Here is a 24,881-nt window from a genome sequence, read left to right as displayed (position 1 = left end):
AAAGACGTCTTTGAAAAATTAAACTATTCTGAAAATATAAGGATAAATAGGCAACATTGTATTTTCAAAACACATCTTTGGTTCAAAAATGACATTTATTTTCACTTTCAAAAACAGGAGCAGACGATTTAGCATTTTTCTTTAGTTACAATTGAAAAGTTTGAAGAGTTTCAAGTATAAGAAAAATAATTAATTGCATCCCGAAAAAAAACTCCGTAGCACTATATCCTATGTGAAATGAAGTAATGATTGCGCTTGCACCAAAGGCGAAATAAATTATTTATTTTTTGTGTTAATTAGGCATGTATATACACGATTAAACACCAGTTCTTGTTCAAATGATGAATATCATTTATGCTCTGTCGGCGGTGGAACAACGTTAATGATGAATTTGTTTTAAATTTTTAATGACTTGATGAAATTCTGAAAATCTAAACTTTCTTTCTTTTGACGAATTTAAACAAAAGAGTTCTAATAATAAAATAGTTTTTGGTGAAATATCATGGATTACTATTGGCAATAAAACGTTATTTAAGAAACATCGAATTAAAACCAGAGAAACTTTCACGGTCTGTTATACCATAATTATTAGAAATTGTCTGTAAGAGCAAAAAGGAGTTGAAAGACTTCAACACGTTTTTCATAACAACTACTACAGGTCTAAACAATGGAATTTGAAGTTTAACTTTGTAACGGTTGTAGTTGGTCTATATAGCTGTAGTTGGTTCTGTAATAATAGTCAAGCCATCAATAAGGTTCAGAGGTTTATTGGTATTCTAGTTTCATAATTCAAAACATACAATCGAAATTAATAAATCATACTTTACATTGTAGTAGTTCGAATACAAGTTATTTTCTAAATAATAAACTGATTACATTATTGAATAAACAATTCTTTTGTTTTGGGGAAATACTCATAAAATGGGGGGAAATAATTATTTTACGGTAGAGTACATAATATACGCTTTGCGTGAAAGGAGCCGACGGGAAGATTAACAATAGTAAAATCTTAATTATCAGTAATTCAATAAATTGACCAACTACAGATTTTAGCAAACAAGATAATTTCTTAATATGAAATAATAAAAGCAATAGCAATGAACATGTAATGACATTACTTCCGAAGATGACAACATCACTGATGCTCTTAATTATAATAAAATACAGAAACATTTATGAGTAAATATGTTAATTCTAAAGACAATAACCTAGTTATGGCTAACAATTCCATTACTACAACATGTAATAATTTCATATTTACAACAAGTATTAAAGGCAAATAGTTCACGGCTGTTGTCTCAAAATAATTATGTCTGTTCAATAAGATTTATTATTTAAATCCTAATGATCTATATTCCTACAATAATCAACATATGCCGATATTATTATAATTAAAATGATCATTTCATTATTGGCAATATATATTCCCCACCTCTCCCCACTTCTTACCCTCCAACCCATCCCTTTCCTATCTCCTTTTCTTCTCCCACCCATCCCGTTTCTGACTGTTCTTTCCTTTTCCTAACTTCTCTCCTGTAAATGTAACATCTTGTCTCCCCCCTGAATAAAAGTGTGCGTGGAAGGAATGAAATTAAAAACAAAAAGACAAACATTATATGTAATTATAATAAACACATCATGTATAATTTAAATATTCTAGTAAGAAGGTGTTAGGGTGTATGTATGTATCAGGGTATGTGAGTTGTATGTGTGTAAGTGTGAGTGTGTGTGTGTTTGTGTGTATAGTGTGATGTGTCGGTGTTGTCTCGTTGTTAATGTTATATACATGTACAAAATTTGAAAAATAAAAAAATCATAAAAAAACTTAATAAAAATGATCATATTTACAAAGATAAACCATTATAATTAACATGTAAAGTTAGTGTTACACAGCGTAATGTAAAGAGACTTAGCTCAATATGTTTAGATACAATATGGCGGTCTCCGCTTTGCGGGACCTTATTAAAGATGGCTAATTTCAATTATGTTATCGACTTCCATAATTAAGATAGATTTCTAGCATATACGTAACTTTGGCCGATAATGAAATTAATTAACATCAGTTCCAATTATTTACTTATTGTATTTATAAACTAAATATCGAGTTTGAAATACATTTTACAATCATAAGACCTGATTAATAGCATTGTGTTATTAAGTACAAAAATAATAATTAAATCACTGAACAATTAACAATTTGAAGATACACAATTAATAAGTAATCAAAAAGTAAAAATAGGTTGCAAACAAATGTATACAATAACATAGAATTTCTTACCTGTAATAATAGTCAAGCCACCCGATTAGTTTCAGAGGTTTATTGGTATTGATCATTTAAGCCTCTACTCTTATATAGACACTGGATGGCTATAGGTGATACTCATAGGCAAACCGGCTTTTTCACCTAAACTTTTGACAGCCGACACGAATACAATGCTGACCGCCGTACGGTGCCAAAGGGTAAAAAATATATTCTAGTACAATAAGCTAGCTTCCGCTATCACTTAAGTAATCTACCTATTACGTGTGATTTTGATTAACAATTTCAAGATGACCGAAACATCCGGAAGTTAGTCTCCCTTTTGAATTCATACGTGTCGGTCAGAACGATTTATTGACTTCAAATATATTGCAGACTAATTGATAAGCCGACACATTTTTATCGTATTCTTATCTAAATGAAATGTGTTACAAACACAGGTAGAATATATTTACAATATGACCTTAGCTATAAAATTATACTTTTGAAAGTTCAATGTATTTATAAATAATCTTTAGTTTCATAAGGGTAAAATATTCCTTATGATATATGTGTGGCCGTACATATTTACATAAAACGTAAACCAGGACGTTTGAGTGTTGTTGATGAGTATGTGTGTGTTTGGATGTGTGTTGGTGTCTATTTTTACAATATTAAAAAACAAATGCTACTCCAACATATGTTATGATGGGGTACTTCTGTATCCATCGCTGCAGTACGTCATAAGGTCACGGCGTCAGTCTACAGTAATTACCAACATGATTTCCTATATATATAGTTAATTATTGTCAGTGTCAATAAATGATATCAAGATGAAAAAAAGAAAAGAATTTCAACTCCCTTAACTAAACATTGGAGTATATTTACCATGTGATATCTCATTTCATCTACAAAAATACAAATGTACAGAGAATATAAAGACGATCGCATATTAACTAAAATATTTTATTTGTATTGTTTCCCAGTAAACAGCCTGTTTGACAGTATCGACACCGGAAGGATTCATCAAAGTTCCGAAATAGAAGGTGTGGAACATTTAGTACATTTATTATTTTCTATTAGATATTTGTATTATACAGTAAAGCGATCAGATTTCGCGAGTGGTTTATTTCTCCTATTTTGATTTTCTTTCTGGAATCCGCGAAATCGAAAAAACCGATGAAACATTCAGAAAACAACAATAAAATATTGATATGTATCAGTAAATTATTGGACGCAGATTAAAAAACAATTTCTATATCCATATCTTAATTATTTGAAATTGATATTTTGTTACTTAAAGTTGGCTTAATCTTTTTAAGTACAGTTCCGTAAATTGTGTAGACAATTTAGGCCATGGGCTAAGAGGGTCCCACAAGCACCCCCCCCCCAAACTCCCGAACCAATATTTTTCTTAACCCTTATGACCCACTGATCACAAATCAAAATGTTAACATTGCATAAGTTGGGATGAACTTCCGGTTATGACTTCATCAAGATGGCCGCCATCTCGAATTTCACTGAAAATACAAAATAGTCATAACATTTACATTTTCAACCGAAGTCGACAAACGAGGTACCAAAATGACCACAATAGAACAGTAAATACATATCAGGAACACATGATCCAATATATGTTGTGATTTTTACGCAGGAAATGAAAAAAATCGTAATTTTTTTAGCAATTTTTTCATATATGGTTTGACGCTTCAAAAATGTTTACCAACAGCAAATTATTACTAGCACTACCGTAAAATCCGGTCAAGAAAAAGCCCAAGTCCCAGGGCCGCAGCCCTTCATTAATAAGCTCATGCATAAACATAACCTATATCTACAAAATATAAATATAGAATCTTCCAGCATCTAAATTAAGGAATCTAAGTTAAGATTTAAGGAATTACCCTTACACTAAATATAAGCTCAGCCGATCATCTAACTTAGGGAATCTAAGTAAAGACTTCAGGAATTTCCCCTATACTAATTATGCATTCGAAGCATCCAAAATGAAGCTAAATATTCTTTCCAAGCAAAGCTAAATTAAGCCTCCAAGTGACCCCTAAACTAATTCTGTGAATTCCCCTAAACTAAATATATACAATGCCATCTCTCTGAGAAGTAGGTAAACTGGGCCCTAAAAATACACACACATAGGTTGCCTAGAGTTCAGGCTCCTGTACACAGCCTCACTATACACTAGTACCATTCCTAATTAGTTACCGCTACCTAGCCAAGTGTCTAGGTTTTCCCCAGACCCGAACTGGACAGAACCGACCAATTTAACAATAATCTAGACACTATGGAACTATTTTTTTACTCTTACCACCAAATGATTGAACGTAACAGTAACAAAATGGAAGAAACTCGTTGATTGAAATTTAGGTATTGTCAGAGGTGGTATTCAAGCTACTGCTAAAAATCCCATAGAAATTGTCCACAGCCCAATTTTCTTGAAACTTTAAATATGGAAAAGTACTACTAGTTATCCCTTTAAAATGACACTAATTTTTCATTTTGTGATTCTAAAAAGGCCCAAAGGGCCTGAATTCTTCGCATTAATTTTCATTTAAGCTTCTTGCACAAACATGCCAAAATAGGTTAGCCTTTGTTAAAGATGCTACACCGCTGACAAATGGTATTTTTCACTATCAAAAACAGAAGCAGATGATTTGGTATTTTTCTTCAGTTACAAAAGTTACTTACTTTACACCATTTCCACCATTGAAAACTTTGAGCTTCTAATTTTACTTAAAGTTTAAAATATAAAAAAATAATTAATTGCATCCCGAAAAAATTCCATGACACTATATCCTATATGGAATGAAATACTGATTGCGCATGCACCAAAATCAAAACAAATCATTTTTAAATTATATTATTTATTGTGTTAATTAGATACATATACACGATTAAACCCCAATTATTGTTCAAATGAAGAGTATCATTTATGCTCTGTCGGCGGTAGAGCATCTTTAAATGAGTGCATCAAAAATCGGATATTCTGAATAGCATACAATATGCAACTGACCCTAATGTATCTTCATGCAAAATATTTTGCTTATCACTGAGTGGCCGTAAAACGGGTCAAAGTGATACCCCTTTTTGTGAAGGTGAAATAACCACAGCTACTAATATTAGTACTCGGACTGATGATACATTTTAAATCAACAAATATGAAAACTCGGTTCTCCATTAAGCACAAGAAATACAGGTTCGAAATGGAATGCAGAAAATAATCACATCTACAATGAAAAAAAAGATTAAAACAATACAGCTGAAATAATTTCTTTTCTGACAGGTTTTCTTTACGACTCCTCAACCAATAGTGGTAAGGATGTTAGTTTGTCTTGTTGATAGTGCTTTCCTATTTAATGACCACTTTATAAATGTTTAGAAGGAGAACATTGAGATAAACCACCAAACAAAGGGCAAATATATGGCAAATGTTCCACATGAGTTTCCAACTCGCTAACGAAACGCCATATAACACTAACAGGCTAGATCTTGGGCATCACGTATTCACTTTAACATTTTAAAAGTTTTTTGATACGAACCATTTCTATATTACGCATTGTAGTTCTTTGATCACTGTGTTATGGCGCAACGTTCAGCCATACAGGTAGCAGTTACCAGTTAGACAGAATGGTCAAGGATGATATTTTTATGAAGCAGAAAACCCCTGTTTTATTATTTGTATAAACAATTAAAAAATGTACATGTGCTAAAATTGGTGAATTCAATCTAGAGACAAATATGCAGGCTTCACATTTACATAAAAAAAATCAACAAAATGAGTTCGAGATTAATGGTTTAGAGGGTAACGGAATGTGCGTGTAAGACGGAAAAACTCAATACTGAAGCAGCAGAAATTAGTTGCCGCGGTACGAGGTAAGATTGCTCAAAAGTTCAATGTTATACATATATCGAAACAGGCTCATTTCCGCTATCACGGCATGTTTAGTTTTAAACTGTGTTCAAGAAAAAATTTCTTCTGGAGGGGGTGTAATTTTTAGTTAAAAATCCCTTTTTTTTGCAATTTTTCCTAAAAATCAAATTGATTACCATGGTTTTTAAAGGCTCACAAAACTTTGAAAATCCAAAAAAAACCTGTCCAAAAATGAACTCTGCATAACAATTGCAAATGTTGTGTAAATCAAATATAAATTTATTTTATATAGGTGTTATTCGAGGTTAAAAATCGGTGTGTACATAATTAAAGCCTACACTTTATTTTGCTGATTATTTTTAAAATCTACTGTACTCTGCTACGATATATTTAAATTTTCGAGAATTTCAACAAACATTAGAGAAATCTTAGGCATTTGATACATTTTTGTTATCATTATTTTTACATGTATATTGTTTATTCTACGAACACTACAGATCTTCTTTTTCATCTCATTATACCACAGCAAATATGCTGGAGGACACTGGATGCACGTTGTCTGTGTATCTGTCTATTTTAAGGTTGTTATTTGTTTACTGTGTGTGTAGTATATACACTGTGATCCATGTATTCAAATAATATAATGCACGATTTGGCACAAATATTGGTTCGTTAAAAATAATTGATCATCACTATACAGCATAACATTGCATGGGGAACGTCACAAATGACCTTTCAACAAATAAATTCTTTAGATTCAAATTATTATTATTTGTTGTATATATTTTACGTAATTAAAAGATATTCAGATTGGAGAGTCAAACGTAGCTAAAAAATCATTTTTAGTCTGAATCTACATAATGCTTAAAGCCGATAACGCTTTTTTAATGCCAAAGGTTTTTGCCTGATTTATTTTCTGCACGCTATAACCAGAAGTGTGTATCGCAAAACAATACTCTGTAAAAAATGTCGACTACGCCTATAATGACTATAGTAACAATTAACCTGATATAAATTGTAAGAAAAGTTGATTTCATTATACATAGCACAAAAGTACACAGCTTAATGCATAATAAACTTCTAGTACTGAAGACGTTTATGATGTTTGTATATAATATATAGGTTTATTTACCAATTTGTCTATTGATGTAAATTTGAAAGGCACAGTTTTTTTTCATCCAATGCATTTTAACCAAGCAAAAAATACAATGTAGATGATACACACAGATATAGATACACATTGCATTGTTGGTCGTGCGTTGTAAGTGTAGTTAGTTTGAACGGCAATCTACATAGGCAGATGTCTTATTACGATACACACATGTATTAAGAGTGTCCGATTAAGACCAAAATAAGGCAAATAGTATATTTTAAATAATTATAGTATATAAGTATATTTTATCATTACCCCTTGTTGGCCTCTAAACGAAGCATAACAACCCGGCGATATTTGCTACGAATACTTGCATTTACTAGCATTTGATAATAACACCGCAATATTCGAAAGAATAAATCACATATTCTGTGTACAATTTTTTAACATATTTAACCCTTCATTAAAGATTTACATTGTCTTTCATATCTTGCAGCTTTTGCTATTTTTTATTTTATCTGATCCAATCTAAAGGGGATCGGATATCTTTTGAATATGATATAAAAATGCATACAGGTTACACAAACAAAAACAAACAAAGGAAAATGAAAACTTTTTTTTTTTAAACTAATGTACCCAAAAACAGCACAAGCATAATGTGATAAGTGCACATATGTTTTATATGACCACTTGCTACACAATTGATATGCTATAAAAACTCACAAAAAATACTATAAATCATTATCAAAACGAGATTTTAACAGACCTAAAAGCTTCTAATGGATTTTTAGGATGGTATCAAGGCAAAATCCGATTGAAAAAAGAATATATTAAAAACAGTAACTCATACCAGACTACATCAAATAAACAATCAAATTGGTAATAAAACTCTTCTTTTACCGTGGATTACTCAATCCGGATTAATATATAGTCACCATTGCCACTATCTAATAGATATCAAAAATTCACCAGTAACAGTAAACACAAACATGAATAAATGATGAGACGGCTGAAGACAACAAGCAGGAAGAAAAAAACGTGAATGAAGTAAACCATCGGGTGCTCAAGTGGGTAACGATCGATGTACAGATATCAAATGAATGTAAAATCGAGTGGATTATTATATAGTTATGCCAAGATTATGAGGTTGTGATTCCATGCTAAAATTCAACAAACAAACAAATATCATGGATAGGCTACTGTGAGTAGGTACATGTAGTCTTAGAAGTAATTATATAGTAAAAATGTTGTCGTATTGATAATTGATAAAAATTGTGAAAACATTTTAGTATATTATACAGCATTCCCTGTTATTGCTGAAAACGTGTACTTAAATTGATAGGTCCATATATAAAAATGAACATATAATCAGAGTTACGCATTGAGAAGTACTATGTAAGCCGGGCCATGTATTTAATGTAAATCACACACCGCAGTGTTTTCGAATATTATAGCATATATTTGTAAAAAAATATCGAACTGAATGCGCAAGGTTTGTGATTTTTCTAGTTTTGTTTTTGACTTTTGTATTTCAGAAAAAAAAACATATATTCTTCGATCGTAACGCCTTTTCTGTTCAAATGCAACACAGGGTACAAGGTAATAAGTTTGTGTTTTTTTGCATTTACATTTTGTATATCAACGATGTATTCGTCAATGTACAGGCATAATTACAAAGGTTATGCAATTGTATTGGTTTGTGTCATTATAACAGTCTGTATATAATAGAAGAACTAATTAAGGTAATAAGACACTAGACAAGGAATACAATATTTCATTATATTCTAAAACGTCACTATGTAAATCTGTTGCGATAGGTTTAACATCATTTAAAAATTTATGACAGAACGCCATAAGAAAATGCAAACGAAATGTATAAGTGTCTTTCACTTTTTGCATTTTATTTAAAAGTATTTTAAATTACAATCCATCTGTTGTATGGGAATCTGGATAAAATTAAAAAGGTATTTGTTAAAATATCGAAATAAAGATGTAGATACAGCCCTTTCCGCAGTATTCTTTAGACTTTAAATATTATGATGTATATTTCAGAGAACTAAATGAATGTAATCATACATGGTAAATGACCTATTTTAATATTCATTCCTTTTACATTTTCCTTAGTTGTGGTTTACACGTCAGTTAGTAAGCTCGTGCACATATAGAAATAATAAAAATAGTTTAACCGTTACAACAGTTTTGACATCATACATTATTCAAAATCTTTTGAATTTGATAATACCTTAGTTGGAATACGTCATCAGAATCTCAAAACGAAGTATGACAAGTCTGCAACATTTTACGTGTTATTTAATCGTATGTTTAATATCAAATTCTTTTGTGAACTGATACGTAAACCTCTGGAAAATATTCGAATAGTGACAATTTTGAGGCTGTAAAAGAGTTTGAACAGCAGACCTTACTTTGTTACGGAATGTTATCAGAAATTGCAAACGAAATACGATAGGTCTTCCACTTTTTGCATTTTATTGATTTATAAAAGTAGTAAATCTTCCAAGTGATTTTTGACATCGTACTTGATTTTGGTTATTTTATATGTTGAACATTGTAGATGGTCTACACGAACGTTTTCAAAATCTACAAACGGAGCGAGGTATGTATTTTTTTCTAGCTTGTTCCACGAAAATCTTACAACTTTTTCCAGTCAAATTTTGTATCAATCAATAATACAATTGTTGAAATATCGATATACCGATAAAATTTCAACTCTTTCAACATTGATTGCTCTACGTATTAAAACATGCATGGACGCTATTTCTTATGGTATTTTTATGCCAACAAATGATTTGTTGAATTATCGAAATAGCGTCTGAACTGATCGCATATACGAACAAGAGGCCTAGATGGTCTATATTGCTCACCTGGTTTTTAATGCCAAGTAATATTCTGAAAACACGATCATTGTTTTCTTTATTATTCAAAATATAACACCCCCCTTTTTCCAAGGATGTTTTTGACGAAATATGGTTACAATCCATTCAGAATTATATGAGGAGAATTGGATTAAATGATTTACCCCTATCATATTTGGCCCCGCCTTTAATGTTCCTGGGTTGGTGGGATGGGTGCTGGTTGGTGGTCAGAGCCTAATTTATACCAACTCTTATCCCCTTCCCTGCGATGTTTCAGGCTCGTTGCAATCTAGAACTCAATGACTATCAGCGATTTACCTAGATTTTACCTAGTGTCGTATCTCGCAACGGTAATATTAAATAGAAATATACGGTACAAAGGAGTATCGTTATCGAGTTTAAGTTTTTGAGCTTATGATTGAGTATAAGAATGTAGCTATATGCTTGATATTGATAAGATATCAAAGCAAATATGGCAAGAAAGTTGCGAAGTGATCGTGATCATGATTTATACCTGTACATGTGTATGTCCTAAAAACGTTATGGTTTAGGACCCTGTATAAACTAGTGATTTTAGTATGCCTATATATATCACTTCGTAGGTTTACTTGAACATAGCTAAGTTGATATAAAGTGTCTCTCCATCCGTCCTAACCTTAGATAACACTGTTGACTCGTATATTGATGGTTCTTTGTGAATTTTGGCACACTATGTAAATAAATGTACATTTCAGTTTTACAAGTGCAACCGTGTTCAGACATATTGCTGTCACCAAATAACCATGCCATTATGTTTACATTACCAAATTGGACATTTTAATAGTGCTTGAAGCAAAGTGAGATCTAGAATTTTATTTCACATTTCTACATTATAAGCAGTAATTGTAAAGAGATTTTTGCAGGTAGGTTTAAATCTAAACATGCTTAAGGCATAAAAACAAGATTTTTACAATTCAGAAATTCTGTGGTTAAACTAATGTTTATGAGGTATCAAATATGTTTGTCTGTTCATTTGAGTTATTTTCACTGCTCAATTTATCTAACGTATTGGTTTTCAAACACTTAGTTTACGAATATATGATCATACCTGGTTTATGATTATGAGATATGATATTCATTGTAGATGAACTAATGAAACGTTATCAATATCTTGAAGCGGAACGAGGTATGTGTCTCCTCCTTTTTGTCTCTTGTTTGTTCAACGAAAATCTCAAATCTTTCTTTCCCGCACATTTATTAAATCAGTGATGCCATTGTTGAAATATCGATATAGCGAAAATATTTCAAGAATTTCAACAATGATTGCTATACGTATTTAACAGAATGCATACATATTATATTTTCTGCGCCTTATTTTGTTGAAAATCATTTGTTTGAAATATTGAAATAACGATATTAATATTATCCCTTTACGCACATACTGTAAAGGTACTTATGTAAGCACTGTAAAATTTTAGTTCAAATGCAAAATCTATAAATCAGAATATATTATCGCAGATATAGATTAGATCAAGTCGATGGTTCAATACCGGAAATACCTTTCTACACGATTGTTTCTTCCTTTTGTCTTTTTTCCATTATATTTTAAACTCCAGTACGTAAACCTTCACAAGAGTTTTGAAATCATGCTTTAGTGTATGAACGGATGTGAACAGAATTACAAATGGAATACGATTATTCTTCTTCTTTTAGCATTTTGTTATTTCGTGTGTCTATCATATATTTTAACAGTTTTTACGTTATATTTGGTTTATGATAATTTGATATGATATGCATTGTAGATATGCTACAGGAACGTTGTGGTAAGTAATAAATCTTTTTGCCTTTTTGAAATTGGCATTTTAAACACCAATCCGTCAATAATTAATCAAATATTCAACGGAATACGATTAATCTCCAACTTGCGTTTTGTTGTATCGTTTTTTATGATAGCAATTCCGCCTTTGGATATTACAGAGTTAGCTCCCTTGCGGGTAGATATCGATTGTTACGTTATTTTGTGAGCGCAATTCACGTCATTTTCTCCGAAAAGTCTGGCGTTACATGCCCAAACACATGACGTCACAATGAATACCTACACGCAAGGGCAGATAACTATGTATTATACAAAAACAGAATATGTCCTTTAAGGGAAAATGGATATTTAATTTGACAAACATTGTAGATGAGGTACAGGAACGTTGTGTAATTATTCAAAAACGGAACGAGGTAAGTATATACGTGTTTTCTCTTTTTGCTGTTTATAAATACATACTATTATATAGGTATTTTGTAAATATTGAAATAATGACAATATGTTAAATATACTTTGTTTGTGACTATTTGACATGATATAAATTGTAGATGTGCTAGAAAAACGTTGTCAAAATCTGCAAACGGAACGAGGTACGTGCCTCTTATTTGTTAAACGACAATATCATATCTTTTCCTGTCACATTTTGTAAATGAAAATACATTTGTTGCAATATAGAAATAATGATCATATGTCTTCAAGAGTATTGGCATTAGTGTTATACTTCTGCATATTTTACTGTTTTAGATGAACAATATCAAATTGATTGAAAAATAGATAATTTATTTATAAACATTTACGCCCTTTTCAATGTTATAGGACTATTTAAAATATCCTATTTGCTGTTTGTTAATGAGTGCATTTTTTTTGGTTTTGGTTGTTAGACATCCCCAAAAAGAAAATTAGAAGACAACAGGGAAATAAGCGGTAAATTTTACGGTAGAGTTGCATAATTACATGCGTTCCTACATTAAGTATTACGAACATCTTTCACAAAAATGAATATATTAATTAAAGTGTAGGTGGTTGTCACTATCTCAGTCCGTCTGTATTTCTGTCTTGCATTCGTTACTGTTGCAAATTCCAACTCTATAGACATTTCATAGGATACTTGAGACCAACGTTGGTTCCAGGTATCATACATGCAACTTACTTTTATTGGAATCTTCTTCAGATCCCATTGTGTTATTCGTGTTCATTAACTAAAATCTGTCATTCTAATGACTATTGGTCAATAGATGTATCATGTGATCAATTGATAAATTACATTGGGAAAATCTTTCGGACTTATGAAACCTACTAAAGACTGAGTGTACTTTCCAACAATTTTATGTGAGAACCGCAAACTTTTATGTACTACTCTGTCGATTAACTCAGGCTAAATGTTTTTATATGTGTATATCTCATATTCCACCTAATATTTAGTGACTTCGCCCATGCAATATATTTGAATATGCCACTAGTGTATTATAACTTGGAGCGATATCATTGGCTGTACCGGGTAGGAATTTCCTATGTGACGTTTTCATTGTAGCAATGAAGCAACGTTAGGATACGAGAACAGTCGGATAAAATGGCCAATTCTACAGGTTGTTTGCAGCATATTTTGAGGTTAAAGTTATTCGAAATGTGTACTTTGGTAGTTATATATATGTATTAATTCCATAGAAGTAACATTTAAATATTATGAAACATGTCTCTATGTTTTAATCTTTGCTCGCAAAGGCTCATAAAATCTTAGAACTTTATTTTAGATATATAATGAAAGGAATCGTCTGGTAAGATCCTGTATGTCAGCTGACTAATAACATACCAACAATTAGAATTCTGATATACTTATTCATTAGATAATTTGCCTGAACGTTCATGACATATAGAATTATTTAAGGTGTTTAATGAATTTCATATTACAGTAAATATTTGCTATAATGGACCTAATGGAAAAAAGAGAAATATTTCGTTATCGTTATCTCTGAAGCTATGGTTTAATTAAAGCCATAGGCTCATAAAACGTTGATTCGCTAATTCCAAAGTTGTAATTGGCAGATTTTCCATAACCGATGATTCATTGTATACTTGCATGCTTGCATTTGAATTTTTTATCAATCGATTTCCCAATTTCGCCCCAAATATCATTTTAAAAATGGCTACACCTAGCACTTTCAGCAAAAAAAAACCAAAACAAAAAAACCAAAACAAAAAAAAAACCCAGAAACTATGTCATTGAGTTAATATTGACTTGCCGGACCAACAAATCACTTCTAATCAAAAGATATTTCGCTATAAGGGAATTCCTTACATGTTTTGAATTTACTTCGTAATAAGCAGAAATTCATACCACGCATGTTCGTCTGAGGAAATTGTTATTGTACACATTTACTCATGTAAGATAAAGGAAAGGTGTATGGTCTCTTTTGTTTATAAAACAGGTGATAAAGACAATGAAGAATCACCAGAAGGAGAGGCAAGGAGTGATCCAGGTATGGACCATTTTAATATATCCTCTTTATTCCGTAATGAAATTATTTTCTGAAGGGAAGTTTGTATTGATATCAACTCGATATGTTACATTATAGAAAAATACAACGCTAGTATCATAAAGGTAAAATAATATGAAATGAGAGACGTAAGGTGCGATAACAGAGTTTTCGTTCCTTCGGAACGAATGTTAACATGGCACCTTTTACCTATCAAAACGCTTATAACCGCAAGTGGAATAGTAAGGAAACTGACATATACTTTTAAATAATATTTTAAAGTTAAGTAGATCCTGGCGTGATCTATCGACTGAGATAAATATTGACTGTACGAACATTCGTTTGAGTGAGAAATGTTGGGTCAAACAGGTAAAAATCAACATTTTCATCGCTAGTTTCTGTTTAATTCGACCTAGCGAACAAATGCTAAAAGTTTACAAAATGAGATTCTACACATTAGAAATTTAAGAAATGCTGAACATAACGGTATCTTTGGTGGTTGAAAATATTTTGAAAAACGACCAAGAGACGGTCCTAGAAAATGGCGGTATTTCGCAGTTTCCCAGTAAATTTCCGCGGCGGAGGAGATTTCGGGACTTGTGGGCCGCCTTCCTTCAAAGTTATTCTAACCGATTGGATCGACAAGTGGACCATTCACAAATTGGTCGTATTTATGAAAATTCTGATTATCTGATTATATAATTACTTATGTTTATAAAACGTTTTATAAGTCTTGTAATGATATCCAAATATTTGTTGTGAATTGCATGTATTGTGGAAATGGGTGCTGTTTGGGGCGTTTCAATCGCACTAAGGATGCTATACGACTAGCGCCAAGCATTTGGTAGAACGAAATGTGCACTTTAACGTTGATGTCACTTGGTTTATCCGGTTTGAACCGGTTCTGTAATATATGATGTTGAAAAGTCCGAGCCCTCCATGTGCATTTATCAATGTTGACAATCGGCAATATCAGGTAAGTAGGCATACTAGTGATGTATGTAATACTTGTAAAAAGCTATCCACTATCGTGCGGGAAGTTGTGTATTATTAGCTATCTAGATATATTAGGTTGCTGTTGTTGTCGTATGCCAGAATGCAGAACAAGTACCGTGTCTGAACAGTCAAGGCAACACTCCAATGGGAATTAACATATTAAAACAAGGGAAAGACGTGACAGGTCTAATTGTGAAATGACCAAGCATGAACAGATCCTAATTAAAAAAATAAAAGCTCCGACTCTAATAAAAAAACAGCTTTAAAAATTGATATTGAATAAATATCAACACGAATCATACAGGGAGGCTGTATAGTGCCTGATCGTATTAGTGAAACGATTAGGCCTACCCGTACAGATGACACAAGGTTATGGTTTTAGATTCAGCTGCAGCTCAGAAGAATATAGCACCTAGTAATGACCACATTCATTAGATCAAAATGCGGATAAATTTTCATGCAATACATATATGACAGGGCACGGGTGATATCCCTAACCAAGAATGAATATTGACAACTAAAGAATGACTAACTTGAAAAGATCTTTATCGTTGAAACATAAGGATATGTATTCAACATTAAATATAAAAGGCGACTAACAGATTATATTACATGACATGTTGTCCGTGACCGGTACACAGATATATACATTAATTACCTAGACTGTAAACCTGTTACACGACAAGGTAGGGAGGGTATATGTAAACCACATGGTTTATAAAAAAACATTAATTATAACTGTGATATTCAAGGACACGTCAACATCCTTCTTCCTGTTTCGGATTCAAATCATTTCAGGAGGACCAACTAATTCTATATTTTGATTTATTTTTATTTTTTTAAATATTGTTTTTACAAATGTATTACTAAAAAAAGTTCCCGTTCTGGGACCCATAACCAAATAACGAAAGGAATAGTCGAAAACTAAAAGTGTATTTCATCGATGGTGTATGTTTTGGGTTCATGTTGGATAAAAAACGAATCCTTATGAGATGCAAATAATGATGTTTTTCTCCAAACATCAACTACTAGACTGTTTCCTGGTCTGCGTTCGCTACTTAATGGTTAGTGTCCCAGTAGTGTTGGTTTGAAAAAAGTGTTCCTCGGTCTGCCGCCAGCCGAATTCCAGAACAAAGCAATATATATAATGCATTAAAAAAGAAATAAACTTTTTGGGAATATCTCCTAACAAAATCAAATCACTGTATGGAATATTGAAGGAGGGCACAAAGTATGTGCTAAATAGATAATTCAATAGGGTATACATGATGTCTCAAGGGGCATAAATTGCTAAAACACAATTAAAAATATAGCAACAAAAAATGACATGTTTACTATGTACTATATTGTTAGAACATAATACTTTATATTAGGCTGTATAAACGCATAATACTTCTTATTAATATACCAATTATCAAACCGTAATTGACAAAGTAATGCGCCCAAAGTAAATGAAATTATATCACTAAAAATGTGTTTAGCCGGGGGGTAAAAAAATAACAACCTAATAACCATCCGAGTTGACAAGTAATAAAGAAAAAGGAGGTGAAGGAGCGGTTTTGTGGTAGTAGTGTAAAGTCGAACTAGCCATTAGAAAAACTAGGGACCAGCAGTCAGTACCAGGCAACCGCAAATGGGATTCAAACTCACGACCGAGAGGTGGAGCTGGGCTTGTGGTAATATGCCTGGACATCTTAACCACTTTTAAAGACATTTTAAAATAATTTATGTCATGTCATTACTTAAATTAAATATCAGAAACAGTATTTATTACACGATCATTGGAGGAGATGATAGAGGAAAGTCAGAGTACACAGAGAAAAACATTGAGAAAAACCACTTACCAGTAGTCAGTACATATGTATTGGCATCTACCCCACATGGGATTCAAAGACATTTTATTAAACTATTTTTCAACATCAGCCCCAGGCAACTCCATGTAGGTAGAGAGATTCCCTTCGGAAGTTCACAAAATAGATCCAAGATTTGTAATGTTCTCCTTTGAGCGGTTATTTTTAATTCAATTTTGAAACATGTACATGTATGTAAATTTATATATATGTATGCAATTTGCGTTTTCATTTCAGTAATACGTTACCTTAACTTTAGTATGCATAATATGAACAAAATTAAACCCCATAGCCCCCAATCGCAAAAAACAGGAATCATTATTGTACTGGATACATAATTTATGTTAAATCAATTAATAGTTGAATAATTTATTTTAACAGATGGATCTGATATCAACAAAGAAACAAATAATGAAGAAACACCAACAAAGGATGTTATTATTTCTTCGTCTGATCACACTAGGAATGTTTGCGGTAGGTTTTAAGAAATTCTTGAATAATTGACATACCTGTTATAAAAATACTAATATTAAAACTTTGATGTGGTCAATATGGTGCTTTACTGACTGTAATTCAAACGCTAGAGCTATGTAGTTCGGTACAACACCATATTAAGCTCAGTATGGATCCATAATTGATAAATATGAAAGCAATATACAATACCGGTCCTAAAATCAGTCAAAAGGAATAATACAGAAGTGACAAAATAGAAATTAAGGGACTATGATTTCAGATGTCAGGATCAGTGTCTGAAATATTGATGTCATCTTTTCCCATTTTCCCGTTTAAATTACAGATTTACATAATCTAATTTTGTAAATAATTTTTTTCTAAATATCATACAAGGAGTCAACATAATGATTATTACATAAGATGGACTACTACAAAGTTTAACATTCACAAACCGAGATCATTTCAGACTTGAGCTTTGAGCCGTTTACGATAACTCATTGATAAGCATTGATAATATACATTAGGTTCAGCTGCATGTTGTATTCTATTCAGAACATATAAAAAATATTTTTGAAATCCGCAGCATGTGATGGTAAGCAAATGCAAACAAAGTTATCGTTCATTCGGATAGTCATGGGGCGTCGTCATATATGACTGTGCTTTTCTTTATTGTAAACGAATATCATTTCAATTTGGTTCATGTTTGTAAAAACGTAGACATTTTAATTCGATTTTTTTTTGGCAGGAAACAAGCCAAGGTATAATAAAGGTAAAAAAAGTAAGTACTTTAAACATATAATAGTTAAAATAATTTTAAACATGCGATATTTTTATGTTATACAATCTGTCTAGTTATATTTAAAACCTCGAAACTTTAAATTCAATCACGTGTATCGAAATGACCTCAGAAGGTCCACATCTTGAATGTAAACTTCAATCAAAAGACATACCTACCTTACGTATAGTACGTATGTGTCATCCCTGTGTAAGCATGGAAGTCAATCTCTGTTGATGTTATCCAATGAATCTCGTTATAATGATTATAATGATGATAAACATAGATGTTTTTTTTTTCTGGTCATGATAGCGATTTCTTCATTTGTTGGGCTCTATTTGTTAAGACAGTCAAAGCTAAGCATATCTTAAATTCGAATGATTTCAAAACCTTGAAATGGATTTGTTTCCGTGTCGCCCGTTAAAAATTGTATGACTTGCACAAATGAATAATATGTTTGCTTGCCTCACTGGGGTATGATATACATAAACTGTTTTTACAATTTCTCAAGTTCTTAACAATATATATTGTGTCTATAGAATGCACTAACGGAGATTATCAAATTGTCTAAGGACTTCGCACAACTGTCAAACATTTAGAAACGTGCGTTTCCGAAAGGTGTCGTAAAACCTGGTATATATCTCCTATAACGACAACTTATAAATCTGTGGATCGAATTTATTGAAATCCGACCAGAAATATCCCAGGAAATGCGAGATGTTCTCACATAGGTTCCTTCCGACTCAATATAAACAAGGGCGACGGAACATAAAAGTGGAAACGTATACTTTTATGTTAAGAACCATAATGGTGTTCGATATAAAATCTTGTTTTGTTGTCTGACTGATTTTTTTTCGTTTAAAGGAAGACAACTTAAAAACATGAATTATAAAACATAAGTATGTCGAGCTCTCGAGGTTATTAGAAAAGAAAATATCATTACAAAAGTCTGTTAAGATAATATTTCAGGAATTTAATATTTTCCCGTTTTTCGTTTCATTATAAGGAAGACAACATCGACAGCCGAGTGTTAAACAGCGAAGAGGCTTTCCAGGTAGGAAACATTTATATTTCAATTTTCACTGAAGTAGGACTCAATGAAACTACTTTAAAAATCCAGTTTCATTTGCTCATGAACTTGGGTATGAACTTTAGTATCTTAACATCGGTTTTCGCATCGGTTTTATCTAGACCTACTTTTGCCGAAGTAGCTTCCTACTAGATTAGGCCTAGATCTAAACAGCGGTGGTTAAAAAATGCAAATATATTACGGACAAATTTCTACATTTTAAAAGCATTTTTATGAACTCTCGTTTTACTGACTCCTTAACTCTTGTGTATCGTTCGAGTCAGCAACATTGCCTACCAAAGCAAAATAAAATGTGCCATGTCCTTGTGTGACGTGTGTCGAAACTACGTTAGAACGTCTCAGTTACAAACAAATCATGAAGCCTAAACGGCGATAAGAAATACTATATTAAAGTCAATGAGTGTTGATTTACCTTTAATCAGTTGTTTAACTTGTATCAAGGCTAAAGGTTACATAAACCACTAGAACCTTTCCGTTCCCATCACGTTACGGTGACTCCATTTTGAATCGAAGCGGGAGACAACCGTATCACACAGTCTAGACATTATCCTTCCGCATCTTCGGCGGACGATTTTTGCAATCACTTCCAAATATATTGTAAATGTTTTATGTTTCATCTGGATTGCATTGATGATAAAGTTGCTTCTAAATAAATGTATGATAAATTGTAATATCTGTGCTATTTATTTATGATTAGTTGTATTCTCACTATTTTTCTTATGTCTCTCGTTGTAGACTTGCACAAGCCCAGAAACTCGCAGTTTTTTAAAACAAAAATCAACAAAAAATCTTATACGATTGAATTGAAATATAAGAATTGACTCTTGCTTTCGTCGATTTCATGGTGTGATGGTGTGATGAATTGAGTTGCTCTTGAAACAAATTCAGCATGAACTGCTTCGCAGTTCATTCAATTTGTTTCAAGAGTAACTCAATTAATCACCCCATGAAATCGACCAAAGCAAGATTCAATCCTTAAGTAAACTGACAATAGATATCAAAGGTAGTATTAACCCTAACCTTTTTCAACTGATTGTCACATCACTGACCAATGAATGTGTGTACACACATAGATAATAACGAACGATTTGTACTGCTGATACACATTCAAAGTTAACTATCCAATTGTTCCTTTAGACATTATGAAGTTGACTCCCTTGCGTTGGGACGTTGTTGAATGTGACATCATTTTTGTGAATAACATTCATGAGTTTGTCTGGAATTTCGTAACGTTACATTTATTTAGTAAACGTCAACGCCAATACCTACCTGCAATGGCAGATATTGATCTAATGTGAAAGACGGAAACCATTGTTATTCCTTTAGTTTGGAACAGAAACAATTTAATTTGTGAGTGATAAGTTCGTTTTTTATACAGACGCAATTACTATATGTGACGTCATTGTCGTCTACCTATGATTTTAATATGTAGGCAATGATAAGTACATCATATTATATTTGGGAATAGAACAGAATAGAAAAGAACATATTTGTCACATGGATGAACGATATTCTCAAAGACTGTATCTAACACGGTGTGAAATACGGCGTTAAATGAAAGAATTTTAGAAGAAAAAATATCTTACTGAAGATATTAACAAAGTTTTCGGACCCGGAGGAGCCGTTTTTCAAGCATCTCACTATAAAGGTTTTATACATGCAGAGCCAATCCTAATCATACGTTTTACTGCATGCCAATGCAACTTAAAGCTGACTTAGTCGGCGACATAGAGCCTAGGAAAAGTAATGTTGACGATGAACTAGTAACTAACCTACTAATAAATGATTTTCAAACACTGAATAACACTTCTGAATCATTGATGTTAAACGTCATATTATCATACAATTTCTTTAATCATAAAACCACAAACGAAGACAATGCATGGACGTACTACACGTAAACCAAATTTTGACAATAAAACATACTTCGGCGATCGGTTGCTCAAAATGATCATTTATAAATTTACCTTATTAATAAGCGTGATGTTCCTATTAAGACCCTTTTTATTTGTCCCTCGGACGTTTTTTATTGGTCATATCTGATGGAATTGCTTCATTACTACAGATGGATCTGAAAGCGACAAAGAAACAAAACCCGAAGAAGATGCATCACTTAAGGAAGAAGATAGTACCTCTCCACCCAATCATATCAGTAAGTATGTTTTTTATGCATGCTTATGTTTATATAAAAAAGGTGGCGAAATATTTGCTGGAAGGCAATCCAGGCTAGGGATTGTATCTCCATTTCTACTTTACCCGGGAAAAATGCAGCATAAACGAAATTTTCTTGAACATACAGAACAGGGTATGAGAAATAATTAAACCAAAGTCCTTAAAATCCCTATGTGGAATTTTCCCATATGCCATATTTGTGGTTCTCGGTAAGGCTTTTTATGGTGAAGGACGTAATAAAAAAATAAAATGGAAAGACTTGGGTGATAATAAAACCATTAATAAATGTCGGGCAAGTTGACAAAGGGTGAATTAGTTGATACATGCAGATGTGGCCCTTGGTTTCGATGGCACACCTCTTTCTGCGTCATGGTTCCGAATGTTCCTTATTATGCTGCAGCTTGTTCCATACAATACTATGAGCCTGCTGGAAAAAACTATTTTGTAGTATATTACTGCAGTTCATTCCCAAATGTCTTCAGAGCCAACATGAGATCTCAGACAGTTGTTGCGTACCTTGAGAAGCAAGCGACATCAACTTTCATGTGCTTTGCTCTCTGGCAATAAAGATATTGTTCTAATGTTATCCTCCGTTCGCCTTTCGGTGAAATACATGATTGGTCATACATGGGTATTGTTTGCAATATTATAAACTGTCATTAGCTTTGCATTTTGCAGATTTAAGATAACAAATGGTCATATATATTTTTTTGTTACACCAATTGGAGTATTATTGACCTGTTCATAAACAATATCATTCTATATTCAAAAGTGAGTTTATATCAAACCTTATTTATCTCATGGCTTAACACTTACTCATTTTCAACATGTGAGTCAGCTTTCAATACTTCTATCACAATTCTATATATAGTGGAGTAGGAGAAATAGGTTAACATACACCCCTCTGGCAGTTTTTTCGAAACATGTTTTTAGGACCGGTATGGTATCTAGTTTCATTTTATGCTTGTTGCTATTGCCAGCTAATGTCCCATGGGGGTCATACATATGGCGGGCATCTTAGATTTCAGTTATCAAAAATGGCCGAAATCACATATTTGCAAAATCCTAGATGCCCCCATATGGCCCCCATGAGGAACTAGCTGTCAATGGCAACAAGCATAAAGTGAAACTATACAAAATACCGGCCCTAAAAACCATATTTAAAAACACTGCCAGAGGGGTACATGGGAACCTATTTCATACCCCACTATTAAGTGTTGAAACCAAATCATGATATATCACAATTAAAAAATTACTATCGTCGTAGATTGTTCATATGTTTCGAGTATTATAATAATACACGTATCATATGATACGCGATAACATGTGTTTCTATTGGTGATGAAATGACGTCAATCGATGACGTCATTTTAGCGGGAAGATTACGTTGCATTACCACTGAAGATACTACCTGTAGTTCCGCATAACTGTTTTCGGGTATTACGTTGTACGTGAATTAATCCCGTTTAATCATCTGCTATCAACGAAGTATCACATACTATGTAAAGACTTGTCGACCTATTCAAATACTACAATAAAATTGTGTTTAATCCATGAAATATTACTTTTTACTGCCTATATAAGCGCATTTATATATTGGAACAAACATTAAATGTAACAGTACATGGTCCGTTGCAATTACAAATTACAGAACATTGATTAACATTATTGTAGATATGAATATACTAAATATAATTATAGAAATCTTTGCATACTTCTATAATCAATTTACCATTTATTACTACAAGACGATATGAAAGTAGAAAACAAACATATAATAAGAACAGTATTCATCGTATTCGATATATACTGCCCAACGTTAAAACGTTTTCTAATATTCTGATACGAATTCCTTTTTCACCTTCACATTATTTTGTTTCTACATCTGATGTTACCCTGTAGAAATGGCAAGATATGGTAGATATCATTCTGCAGTATCTATTTATCTTATGTTGCCTCCATATTTTAGCTAATGAGAACAACTTTCGGTGGTACTGGAAAAATCGACTTCTTAAAATATGGGAGGAATTCGATCAAGAAAACAAATCCAAACTTAACAACAAATATTTGAAAAGGAAAACGTTTGCTCATGTTTTGGTAGACGATGTATGGTAAGTAGCGAAATGGTTCGTATATATGTCTACGCTCTACGTTTTTTCAAGTTTGCCTGTGTTAAAAATCTATGTGCATTATTGCTTTATGTGTGTGTATTTGTATCTCATTTGCCTTTACAAAAGGTGTAAAGAGCCAGAAATTATATGTTCTAACAATACTCTGGATATGTGGAAAGAGGACCCCTTTTGTCCGCAGTTTGAACATATTTTTATTAATACTTTGACAATTGATATTTTGAGTAATAAAAAGATTGACTGGATAAAAGTGAGGTTTGCTATCAGGTATATCCACTATTTATATAGGTATAATCGTTTAGCATATATTTAAAAGTGATGAATCCTGAAAAATAAGTTTTAAAATGCTGAAATGTAGCAAGTGAGGTTTTTGCTAAAACGTCAACATTTATCCTTGGTAATATTAACTTCAAACTTGACACATAGACACTAAATAAAACAGCAATTATCGATAGATGTAACATGTATAGTATAATCTTAGTGCATTTAGATTCTATCAATACATTAAAGCTGTACAAATATGATCTTGGGTGGAAACAAATAGTTTTTTTTTAAATACCAGTAATGAAAAAATAATTAAAACGAAAATTATTTTTCGTTTATTTTTAAGTTTAAATACGAAAAAAACACTATTTTCCTCTTATTTAGAATGCGGATGAACACTTTTTGAATTATAATACAATAAAAAAAATTGATTTTTTCAAATAAATTTGTTTAAACTAAAAAGACCCACAGAGGCTACAATCTTTATTGTAACCAATCAAGGGATTAAGTACGTTACTGCTTTTTGACAATGTATTCTTTGAAATTTTGCAACAGGCACCAGGTAACGTTTCAAGACAAGACAATGCAGAAGATCAACACCAGCAGCAAAACCGTGGTTGAACGCGCAAGTATGTGATGGTGATCATTGTAATCTTTAAAGAGTGGATAGATTCGTTCATTGAGTCATTCCAGATTGGAGCATACTTATAGCAGTATCCGTCCAGTTCGTGCTATTGCCACTTGTTGTGTGTTTGAAATGCATAATACTGTAAAACAAAAGTCCAGTTATTTGCC

General features: G+C 32.2%; 2 protein-coding genes and 1 long non-coding RNA gene across 4 annotated transcripts in view; all 3 read left to right on the top strand.

Moving 5' to 3' along the window:
• LOC138330624 (transcription initiation factor TFIID subunit 11-like) overlaps window positions 1-24,881 on the top strand; it is a 54,129-nt gene that overhangs the window by 24,043 nt on the left and 5,205 nt on the right. The gene's annotated exons all lie outside the window — the stretch shown is intronic.
• Window positions 8,626-12,473, top strand: LOC138330875 (uncharacterized). Its single transcript, XR_011209609.1, has 5 exons — window positions 8,626-8,814; window positions 9,788-9,829; window positions 11,212-11,253; window positions 11,870-11,890; window positions 12,432-12,473. It is a non-coding gene; the product is annotated as an uncharacterized lncRNA (long non-coding RNA).
• Window positions 12,770-23,888, top strand: LOC138330874 (uncharacterized). Of its 2 annotated transcripts, XM_069278371.1 has the most exons (7): window positions 12,770-12,807; window positions 14,310-14,360; window positions 17,585-17,677; window positions 18,402-18,434; window positions 19,438-19,485; window positions 21,587-21,673; window positions 23,663-23,888. In XM_069278371.1, exons 2-7 carry the CDS (start codon window positions 14,322-14,324, stop codon window positions 23,762-23,764), a joined length of 402 nt encoding a protein of 133 aa, XP_069134472.1. In that variant the 5' UTR covers window positions 12,770-12,807; window positions 14,310-14,321; the 3' UTR covers window positions 23,765-23,888. The 2 variants fall into 2 exon arrangements, with proteins under 2 accessions (XP_069134472.1, XP_069134471.1); XM_069278370.1 differs by lacking the exon at window positions 12,770-12,807 and having other exon boundaries at window positions 13,591-14,360.

Source organism: Argopecten irradians, chromosome 9, assembly GCF_041381155.1.
Source record: "Argopecten irradians isolate NY chromosome 9, Ai_NY, whole genome shotgun sequence".
Taxonomy (NCBI): Eukaryota; Metazoa; Mollusca; class Bivalvia; order Pectinida; family Pectinidae; genus Argopecten; species Argopecten irradians.
This window is presented reverse-complemented; position numbering and strand designations above follow the sequence as displayed.

Coding starts and splice junctions, on each gene's coding strand:
- LOC138330874 (XM_069278370.1), top strand. CDS start 14,285: ATGGTCTCTTTTGTTTATAAAACAGGTGATAAAGACAATGAAGAATCA. Junction 17,678..18,401: donor TCACACTAGGAATGTTTGCG/GTAGGTTTTAAG, acceptor TTTTTTTGGCAG/GAAACAAGCCAAGGTATAAT. Junction 19,486..21,586: donor ACAGCGAAGAGGCTTTCCAG/GTAGGAAACATT, acceptor TCATTACTACAG/ATGGATCTGAAAGCGACAAA.